At 34.9% G+C, this 11534-nt stretch overlaps 1 protein-coding gene across 1 annotated transcript; it reads right to left on the reverse strand.

Moving 5' to 3' along the window:
* Positions 1-2807: 2807 nt before the first annotated feature.
* Positions 2808-10225, reverse strand: LOC107699608 (zinc finger protein 362-like). Its single transcript, XM_016500923.1, has 9 exons — positions 10089-10225; positions 8059-8125; positions 7377-7623; positions 4819-4923; positions 4403-4724; positions 4067-4291; positions 3889-3967; positions 3089-3247; positions 2808-2993 (listed from the first exon to the last, which is right to left on the reverse strand). The coding sequence occupies exons 2-9, from the start codon at positions 8119-8121 to the stop codon at positions 2877-2879; spliced, it is 1317 nt and encodes a 438-aa protein (XP_016356409.1). The 5' UTR covers positions 8122-8125; positions 10089-10225; the 3' UTR covers positions 2808-2876.
* Positions 10226-11534: the final 1309 nt, after the last annotated feature.

The following is an 11534-nucleotide window of genomic DNA, read 5'->3' on the forward strand; positions in this document are numbered from 1 at the left end:
TAAAATCTAATATTGAGTTTTGGGTAACACTTTACAATAAACTCTTAGCAAACTTTAATTAATGCATTAAATAACATTAATAAAGGGCACTACATTTGTGTCAGTATGTATTATTGTTAGTTAACGTTAGCTCAGGTCAATTAAATTATATTAACAAATACAACTTTTGATTTTAATAATGGTTCAGTAAATGTTGAAATTAACATTAGCTAAGATTATTAAATGCTTTAGAAGTAGTTAACACAAAGAGTCCCTAAAAACATAATTTGCAATTGCCATCAAAGTAAGGACTTAGATTTAACGACAAAAGGATTCAAGCTTCAGTCTGATGCAGTGGAAATTAATCTGTTACTTGCAAACTTTGAAAGCAACTCTGCAGAATTGTATCAATATTGTATCCATATCAAATGTGGTGTGCCCAGTGTTTACAGTATTCACTCTTCTGACTCCAGTGCATTTAAAAAAAAAATACAAAGGCTCAGGTATAACAGTCTGAATTTAATAAACAAGATAGAGATACAAAGTGTTCTTGACATTGATATTTTCTTAATTCACCTATCAGTCTTGTCTGTGCATATTAAACAAAATCTTCATATGGAACCACAACGCAAGACGAAGGAAAATGTTAATTATTTCAGAACATACATAACAATGTCTTACGTAATACATGTTAACAGGTAATAACGGTTACTGTGTTCCATGCGGAAAAAAGGCTTAAGAAAACCGAATATTGAAAAACATCGACATGGAAGGGAGAAAGAGAAAGAAACCGGTCTTTCAGCGATGATAAAATTAAGGCGTACACATAAAAATGACAAGGATGCCTATAAAAACAATGATCAGTACTTGCAGAAAAACAAATATTAATAAGTTGAAAAATACTAAACAGATACAAAAATGAACAAAGTACAGTATCTAAACCTTGCAGTTTGCACTATCAATGAATACAGGGTATATTTTATAGTAAATGTACATGTCTTACTGATTTAAAGTGGATTTGAGGCTGAACAAGCCAGGATTATACTGTAATGTAATAATCTATTCCTGGCAATAAACTGAGGTTTTATAAAAAGCACCAAGAAGTAGATCCTCATCAAATTGCTGTTTATCTAAAATTGTGCCATTCCCAAATATGAAAGAAAATTTCTGTTTGCCCAGTAAACCATTACTGTGTAACAAATCGGCTAAACTGTATATATATAATGTCTATTATATATATATTTTGGGGTATTTTGAGAGCATTTGAGAGCAACAGCTTGGTCCTTTGCAAACAAAAGTTTCCTAAATATACAGGAATTAACAAAAACAAACAATAAGCTTAACAAATGACTGGTATAAATGACCACAAAAATAAATGAATGTTGTAGAGCTGCAGTGTTGTGGCCTGGGAAATTACATACGGTAAGTTTGATCACATATGATCAAATTTGGCTAGAATAATTCAATAAGACCATGTGTGCTTTAACTCAGTAAGAGCATTTTATACTGCTGCCCACTACTGTTAAAAATGTTTTATCAGCTTGTATGCTGGTTTGCTTGTCAGAGCAAATATATACTGTATATTAAAAAAGAAAAAAATCAGTTTAACATACCAGATTTACATAGTTATTAGTTTTTGGATTAATTTATGTAACAGAAACGCAACGGTGGAAATGAACACGACTACATTCAAAATTAGCTTTTTTTTTTTTTTTACTTGATTTTCTTAAAACATGATTACTGATATTTTGGTATACAAAATTCTAATTTGACAAATAAAAACATTTCAAAATAGGCCACTGCTATTAGATTATATCGTAATCTAAAAAAAAAAAACTCGTGAACACTTTCCATCGGTGTAAATTAATGTCTCAAGGTGCTTTTGCATTGCTTCAGAGGTCACGCTACACCGTAAATGTCTGATTTAGTTAACAACACTGAACCTGTGTGACACTTCTTCTGTCACATCATGACCAAAATCCATTTAATGGACATTGTCATCATACAATTATGCCATTTAATTAAAAAAATGACAAAAAGGACACTTTTTCCTTAAAATACTGTGATTGGAAGGGATGAAATTTGCATTGCACACAAAAAAGGCCTTGTCACAGAAACTGAAACAAGTAAAACATCTATGATGCAAATAACACAAGTCATTATTTTAGAGAGTGTCACATCTTATTTACACTCTTTTATGTTAGCAGGGGATTTCTTGGAATTCCTTCACCTATACCTGTATAAAAATACTAGGGCAATGACCATGCTTATAAAATTCACAATTGACTTTACACTTTTCATTTCTCACCATGACCTAATACCCCATATAAAAGGATAATAGAAGCTTAAAGTGGTAGAAGTGTCATATCCACAGCAAAATAATACACAATATCCTGTTAAAACAAATGACAAGGAGGAGCAGTGGAGACGGAAACCAACAAAATCCGTCTGACTTTCTAAAACGAAGTTTAAACTCTCATAGCTGCCCAAAGCGAGAAGCTGCTCCCATTCTGAAAAGATTCATTCTACTTTGAGCCAAAACCACAAGGCTGAAAAAGTGCTTAAAGAGTATCTTTGGAAGTCTCCCTTACACACCTTTGAAACAAAATGTTAAAATGATCACTACTGTGACATTCTGTTTTTGGAATAATCAATTAAAATCCTTTTAGACTGGTGTCTGGAGTTGAACTGAACCATTCAGTTCAGACAGCAGTTGTTGAGTCTGTGGCCTGTAGGTTTAATATCACTAAGAGCTAAAGGGACAAAGACAATATCAGACTCAAATGTCCTCCGAGGTCTCTTAACACTTATCGTGTTCTTCTTTTTTTTTTTTCAACGGAAGACCATCGCAGTGAACAAAATACCTTTTAATGGAAGAGGAACATGAGGGGGGAAGTTCAAATAAGTGAAATGCGTATGGGGATGCTGGGAGATTCTGTTCTCTGTGGGGAATGGTGGCTGACCAGATGCTCCACCACGGTGTGTTTGGACATGTGCTTCATAAGGTAGGTCTCCTGAAAAAAAAAAAAAAGCAGAAGCTGGTGTTATAATATGAAAAAAAGAGGAGGGTCCCATATTTTCCCATAGGTTAATGTGGACTGATACTCACTGAGGTGTATGCACGACCACACATGCTGCAACAGTATGATTTAGCGTTCTTAATGGCATGTGCAGAGAGATGGATCTGTAAGGAGGCTGAGTCTGTGTATGCGCGGTAGCAGTTCGGACACTTATATGGCTTGTCTTTGTTATGTTGTCTCTGGTGAGACTGAACAGGAAAAGAAATGAGGAAGAAAGTTTAACACCTATTATGACTCAAGTGTCATGCAATATAAAATACTGTACACACACACACACACACACACACACACATATATATATATATATATATATATATATATATAAAACACATTACTGTTCAAAAGTTTAGAGTCGGTAAGATTTTTTAATATGCTTTTATGCTCCATTACTCCAGTCTTCAGTGTCACAAAATCCTTCAGAAATCATTCCAATATGCTGATTTGCTGCTCAAGAAACATTGAAAATTGCTTAAAATTATGATACATTTTATTTAAGTTCAAAAGAACATTTATTACATATATAATATTTCTATTTTTGTATTTACTGTCACTTTTGATATGTGTCCCTGCTGAGGTGGTAATTTTTGTTGTCAAAAAATCTGACTGAGCCCAGGCTTTTGAATGCATTGTGCGTATATATTTTTAACTGTCATATATTTATCACAATTATAACAAAAGTATATAACAAATACAATTATATAACAAAGTTTTAATTTATAATAATTATAAAGAGAATTTAAATATATTAAAAATTAGATATAGAACATTTTTTTTTTACTAATTTTTACAAAATGTTCCTTTTGCTCTTGTTATTTTGATGTTTTGTCACCTGTAGGTTTGAGAGTTGTGTGAATGCCTTTTCGCATCCTGGTTGGGCACATTTATATGGTCTGTCACCAGTATGAATCCTTGAAAACAAATACATATATATTAACATTCTACTGAACTCTAAACTAGTTTTACAGTTTTGCACATGCACTAAAGGCTTTGCTGTGAGTTCTGCTGACCTGGTGTGCTGCTGGAGATGTGATAACTGGCGAAAGCAGTTCTCACAATAGGAGCAGTGGTAGGGCTTAATGCCTAAGTGAATACGTAAGTGCTGTGCTAGGTATGAGGCATTGGCGAACGACTTTGAACAGTGAGGGCACTTGTGGGGTTTGGCCTCCGTGTGGGACTTGGAATGAATCTGCATCTCTGACTTGTTTAAGAAAGTAAGGGGACACAATTTACACCTGTAAGAAACGCAAAAATGCAATAGTTGGTTAATGAAATTAAATTCTGTGTGTAATACAAGATGCAATACAGGTCATAAATTCTATGATTCATTACTAAAAGTGTTAAACCTGTATGTTTTTCCCTCTTTGGCGATGGTAACCGCCTGGTCAGGGCCTGAGGCCAGAAGCGGATAGGGAACCACCAGCAAAGGGCCGGTATTATTCTCTGCTTTAATCTTCTTGCGGCCTCGTGGAGCTTTGGGCTGTGGTCCCAGCATCCCCACCAGACCTCCACTTTTCACATACTCCATGCCAGGACCGCTGGCCAGGCCAGAAATCGTGTTTAAGGAAGGTGCGCCACCCAAACGGTTCTGGCTGCTTGATGTCGGGGTTGTGGGAGTTATAGCTTGAGAGGTGTTGTGGCTTTCTGTGCGGGATGACAGCATGAAACCTGTTTTTGAAAATCAAAAAAGAAGGTTTTTACAACTTGTCTATGGCATATGGAAACGTATTATCTCTTCTGTTTATACATGCATGTCTTTCACCTGAGCGATGGTTCGCTCTGGAGGCTTGGTCCACCGCTTGTCGCATATGCCAGTCTTCCCATAATCCCTTTGCCTTCACTGCAGACTTGTCATCTATATTCAGCTCTGAAATTATGTAAGAATAAAAGCAAGCATGTATTTTAAAATACATGTTATGAAACGGATAATTCCGGTTCTTGATTCTGATTGGCTGAGCAATGTTCGAAGCTGTTGTAAATTACTCTACAAACATACACTTTTGTTTACGTTTGCGTGTTGCCTGGCATCCACTTTGTTGCAACCACAACTGATTCTGAGGAACTACATTATTTGGTGGAAGAATACTGTTCTTATTAACAGGGGCGTGTCTACGTGGTGGCCAGGGGTGGCACCGGCCCCCCTAAAATCTGGCTGGCCACCCCAGGTGCCCCCCCTACCAGATATCTTGCGATAGGCTTGTTTTTAGTAAATTTCTAACTGCATCTGGCAGTGGCGGATCCTGTGTAGGCAGCTGCCTAGGGCTGCTTTCTTCTCTTCTTTATACTTAATTTTAAGCGGTTTCTATAGCGTGATCTTAATGACAAATGTCGAAAGCGCATAATGTTACGCGATCCATGTAATGCGTGAGCAAGAATCTCTCCACTCTCAAGCGGATTTCCTTCACTCATACAAAACTGGACGTCTCGCTCAGATATTGCGTGTACACGCTCAAACGTTGTCCTCGCATCACTAAAGACCAGAACAGCTTTTTTTTTCTAATTCAGGTGAAGAGTAGCCTAAGCTTTTCTTACTAAATGGAAGCAAACTGGTTATAGTTAGCCTTCTCTAGTTATTTCATTATTTAATACTTATTTTAGTTAAGTGCTTAAATTGTAAATATGCATTTATTAAATTATTTTATCTAGTGCATTTCTTCGAGAGTGAATCCCGGATAAATATACTGATGTCATTCCCGAAACTTTGCAACGTGTGTGTGGCCGAAAAACAAAGTTCTACATTTTAAATGGATTATTGCCTAGAAAGCTCGCAAAGAGCGCTCCTTTTTTAACCACTAAAAAGGTCTGAGGTCACTCTTTGTTCATCGTGATCTCACAAAGTTCTGTTATGACCAATGAATCTCACACTGTGCAATTAATATATTATTAACATCGTCGTGTAAACTCTCTGTATGTTATAATGAAAGGATTCGATTGTGATCAGCACAGAACAAAAACTGGTGTGTCGCAGCCTTTAGGTAAACCAGCATACATTCATGAGGATGATGAAAGTGTTTTAACTTGAGTAAAGCCTTGAAGCCCGCCCCCATTAAAATGCTCTAGACACGCCCCTGCTTATTAATATCATTACACTTTATTTGCTCTGTTTTATTTTGTGAAACCTTACTACGTATATGGAATAACTGTTTTATAAAAGCAATAAGCCCCGTGAAGCTGTGGTTTACAGTGAATTTATAACAGCTAAGGGGGTTTTAGGCACTCCGCTTCACGTAAGAAATGTACCAAATGTTGGTTTCATACGGTTTTGAAAAGTTACATTGAATGAATAGAAAAATACCATGTGGTGTAACCACATCAAGTAAAAAGTAATAATATTAAGTAGCTCTTGCTTTGCAAATATCAATATTATTACAAATACAATATTATTAATTAATAATTCACAAATATATTTTTGGGGAGTCACACCACGTGACTATGTTTTGTTCTGCATATTGGATGCACCACATGATTTTATGAAATATTAAAAAGCAGTGAAGCAGTTTTGTTAAAATATCAGCCTTTTTCATAAATAAATAAATACATTATTATTATTAATAATAATAATAATAATAATATATTGATAAAAATATAATTTGTTTCATTTGTTTTAACAGGATATTATGCATGATAAATTAAACCACAATATGTATTAAGATTTTCTTTACAAGAGTTTCCATTTTTTAATGAGACTTTTTTCATGATTATGATTTTGGGATAATTATAGGTAACAATTTATTTTACAGTGTCCTTGTTACACTTCACATGTATTTACTATAGTAATAATGGTAAATTATGCATAATTACATGCAATAACCCTAAACCAAACCCTGTTCCTACCCCTAATGCTATAGTAAGTACATGATGTTAATTAATATTACTCCGCACTTAAATATATGATTACATTGGAACAAGGACACTGTAACATAAAGTTCAGAAATTGAAAACATGCACATCATTGAAAATAATTATTAAAGTTTTGGTCACACTTTATTTTAAAGGGTAGGTCTAATGCCATTTCATGAATTATGACTTATTTACACTGCTAAACATTATTCTCATGCTAAACATGGCCAAAGTCTCAAAAAAACGAGTTGGACATATGACGGAGTATTTCTGTGCCAAATACACTCCTTCAGGGTTCATATAACTTTCAGAAAGTTTTTTCGAGTATGGCCCTTCATGACGTCATAAAGGGCGGAATTCCTTATATGGGCATTTCTCCCACATAATACATTAGTACATGTAATACCAAAATGTACAGTGCATAATGGAAGCATAACATGTGAACTCCGTCATGATAACACATGGAAGGGCTATCGGTACCTGCGATGGTGCTGGATGCTGGGCGGGCATGCAGGGCGATGTCAGGCTGAGAGGAGTTGTGGGACTGAAGACCCGGCACCTGCTGCAGCTTGGGGATAGACATCACATGTTGCCCACCATCTGAAGGCGGAGAGGCCACCAGCAGAGTCTGCTGAGAGGAAACCGTGGTGGGCGGCAAATGCGGAGATCTAATTTTTTCTGCCATCAGTTGCTCTTTGATCTTGTCGATAAGAACCAGGTTATCCAGCTGTAAAAGTCATTGGTTAGGTCTGACAGGGGACAAGGACATCATGTGACGTGAGACAATAAACCAAACTGAGCAACAAAAAGGGGGGAAATATGTGGGGGAAACTCATATCATGGTTTCTGTGCTCGCTTTGGCAAACCACACTGGCATGTACAGATTTGCAAACATGCATACTGTCATGCTTTCTTGCGTTCAAACGATCGCTAAATGCCACATGATTTCGCTCTGTACTCAATGGTTACAGTATGTCTGCAGTAAAGTCTGCTGCGTGAATTTTTCATATATTAATAAATACTATGTTGTTTGGTTTTTTGGTGAATTAATTTAAAGTGAAACAGTCATGAATAGTCACTATAAAACTGTTCATATGTGAAATTAACCATTACAAATATACTGAAGCATGTCAATCAACTCTTTATAAAACACAATACTCACTTGACCAGGCATAGAGGGAGGTGGTGGCCAGAAATATGGATTATTGAAACGAGGCTCTGCCATCCTTCTAATAAAACAGAATAAGGGTCAAATCAGAATATAATATAAAGCAGATTAAAAGCACACACAGGCCTAAAAGGATTTAGTTAGAAACATATTTCTCACCTAAATCTTAGTGTTCATAAGCCAAATTGAGTCTAGTTATGAATTAAGTCAATTTCTTACTAATATCATGTCAATTAATCATGTTTATTTTAGTGCATCTTTTGTACCTTTTAGGAATTTAATGAAAACATAATACAGACTAGTGTAATGCAATATCTATAATATAAAGTACATTTTACAGATCCGGACCTTCTTGTTTTCAATCACACATCTATAATAATTTATTGAAACTGTAATAGAGCAATATGCCACACAAATATCAGTGTTTGTTTCAGTAGTTCTCACAATAGATGAGTCATTTTAACTGACATATCATAATTTAGTTAGTGTAGTTCCCCCAAAATAACAATTATCGTGTCATCATCATGTCATTCCAACCTTGCATGTCTGTCATTCTTTTCCCCATTTCGTTTTTTCCATATAAAGAAAATGAATGGTGACTCAGGCCTTTTGTGGTCCACAGAAGAAAGAAAGACATACAGGTTTGGAACAGCATGAGGGTGAGTAAATTATAACACAAGTTCTATTTTGGTCTGTACTGTTGCTTGAATTCAAGTTTTTAGAAAATGCTGTGCACTGCTTTAGATGAGCTAATAATGCTCATATGTACAATTCTTGTACATAAATTTACTCTGCCAAAAATATTTTCTGCTAAAATGCCAAAATTACTTGAATTGTTACTAATCTAAAACCAAAATAAATTGAATTGATTTTTGATGTGAAAAGCTTTCTTGTTGTCATTAATCTTTTTGGTTGTTAATACCAAGTTAACAATAACTGTAGTAACAAAGACATTTTGTCAGAAACTTTGCTTAATAATGTCTCAAATTAACTTTTTCTTAGGGGGCAATATTTGTTCCAAGGAATTGATATAAATTCTCAATTGAAATAATTATCTACCAAATGAAATAGAATAACATTTGCTATACATTCCACATTTATATTATATTTCAACCAATTTCTGACCCTGGTGGTTGCCATGGTGTTTTGCTTGTTTGTTTGTTTGTTACAAATGACTTGAGTCATCAGCTCAAGTGCCAAGAATTGTAATTTTTGCCATGTGACTCAAGTTTGAAGTGAGTAAATTTCAGTATTTAAGACATTTCATTAAAAGTTGAAAGCACGTAATCACTATAAAAGGGACCGAATTCAATAGAACTCAAATGCCTCTTTAAACAAAAAGCCGATCCGTAGGATCTAAAGTACACAAATTCTGACGCCTCTTTAGAGGAAAACAACAGTCACAAAACTTTTGTGATTTCCCCATACAGCAGCTGCACAACACTTGTTATCTCTCATCTCTACTTGATCACCCAGAGCCTCCGACAGTTTCACCAAAAACATTTCAGACAAAAGAAAAAAAACAAAAATGGCAGCCTGTTATATTTTCATAAGGACGCCATATTCTGCAGATCCCAAAAATTCACACTCAACTATTTTCAGGGAAAGCCCGATCGAGCAACGAGATGTTTGTGGTTATATGTGTGTGTGTGTGATTGTTTATGAAGAATAGCACCTCTGAATTGACCGGCCCCCTTGAAAAAAACCTGACACTTCCGACAATCATGCCGTGCAAAAATGTCTAATTAGCGAAATGTTGCGCACGGCTGTGTTATTATACAACATCCGCCGCCCCGATTGCTTTGTAACAGTGTTATAGCGAATGCACATTGAAACCATTAGTACATGCATGCACAATGAATTAAAATATTGTCATTTATAATCTTATATTTCGCTTTGTGCAACCTGTGGTAGATCAAAGACGATAAATCGCGCCCGTCGAACAGTTATCTGTCGTACAATGCAGTAATGTGCAAGATAGCTCAGTGTGGGAAAAAGGAAAAAGACGCCAAGAGCGCACAAACCTTTTATATCGATGTCAGAGTGTTTTTTTTTGTTTGTTTGTTTGTTTTTTTTCCTCGCAGGAGAGGCTTTAATAAAGCAGAGAAGAGGCTGGATGTTCTCTATGCGCCTCCAGACAGTACAGCTTCCGGGTCAGCCTGTTCACTTCTGGGTGCTGTACACCAAAATCTCTCATTTTAGCTGGGATATATGAGGCTTTGTTTTTGTCTCCACACAGATACGGGATCATTGCTTTTAGGCTTAAGTCATTGGTTGTGCACTGTGCTTCAATTTGTAACAGAAAAAAGGCATTTGAGAGAACACAACTGAGACTTTCCCATGCAAAATATAATATAGTAACCAGATTTACTGTATTTACAGTTCCATTAATAACAGAAGAGAGGCTTTTGAGAGAACACACATAATTGAGACTTTCCCATGCAACATTTAATATAATAACCAGATTTATTATACCAACAGCTAAAATATAAAACCATATTTTTAATTTAAATCAGTGCTGTCAAACGATTAGTCACATCCAAAATAAAAGTTTATAGTTTGTTTTTTTATATTATATTTTTTATATATTATATTATATTTACTGTGTATATTTGTTATGTATATATAAATACACAAACATACATGTACTGTATATATTTAAAAATATATATACATATATATATAATTTATATTATAAATATAAATATTTTATTTTTCTTAAATATATACATGCATGTGTATGTATTTGTATATACATAATAAATATACACAGTACACAAGCATATATTATGTAAACAAAAAAAAAAACTATTTTGGCGTTCGTTGACAGCACTAATTTAAATGCATTTTAATTAAAACATTTTATGGAAATGGTGGCTTCTGGCAAGTTAACCCATATTAATTGTATTAAATGTTGTAATAGCTAGTTTGGTGGACTCATTAGCTGTTATAGTACATTTAAATAATATGGTAATTTAATTACAGGGTTGATCAATCTTTGTCCACACCATGAATAATGACAGTATCTCTGTTTCCACACTAACAAATTCACTACTGTGTAAAGCACAAGATTCGAATGTGTAATAACTATTGTTATAAAGGTCAAATTACCATTCAAACAAATACAGTGCATAAGCTGAAAAAAAGAGTAAAGTTTGTTGAGACAAACTTTAATGTTGGTTTGAGTAAAATACTTTAAAATCTTAGAAAAGTTTAAAGGGGTCATATGATGCAATTTCAAATTTTCCTTTCTCTTTGGAGTGTTACAAGCTGTTTGTGCATAGATAAGATCCCTAAAGTTGCAAAGCCTAAAGTCTGAAACCCAAAGAGATATTCTTTATAAAAGTTAAGACTTGTCCACGCCCTCCTAAAACGCCTCGTTTAAACACACCCCCACATGTTTACGTCACGATGTGGGAAGATTTGCATAACACCACCCAAATGTTCACGCAAAGAAAGAAGGCGTAACT

The sequence above is a fragment of the Sinocyclocheilus anshuiensis genome, unplaced genomic scaffold (assembly GCF_001515605.1).
Source record: "Sinocyclocheilus anshuiensis isolate Anshui unplaced genomic scaffold, SAMN03320099.WGS_v1.1 scaffold879, whole genome shotgun sequence".
In the NCBI taxonomy this organism is placed as follows: domain Eukaryota; kingdom Metazoa; phylum Chordata; class Actinopteri; order Cypriniformes; family Cyprinidae; genus Sinocyclocheilus; species Sinocyclocheilus anshuiensis.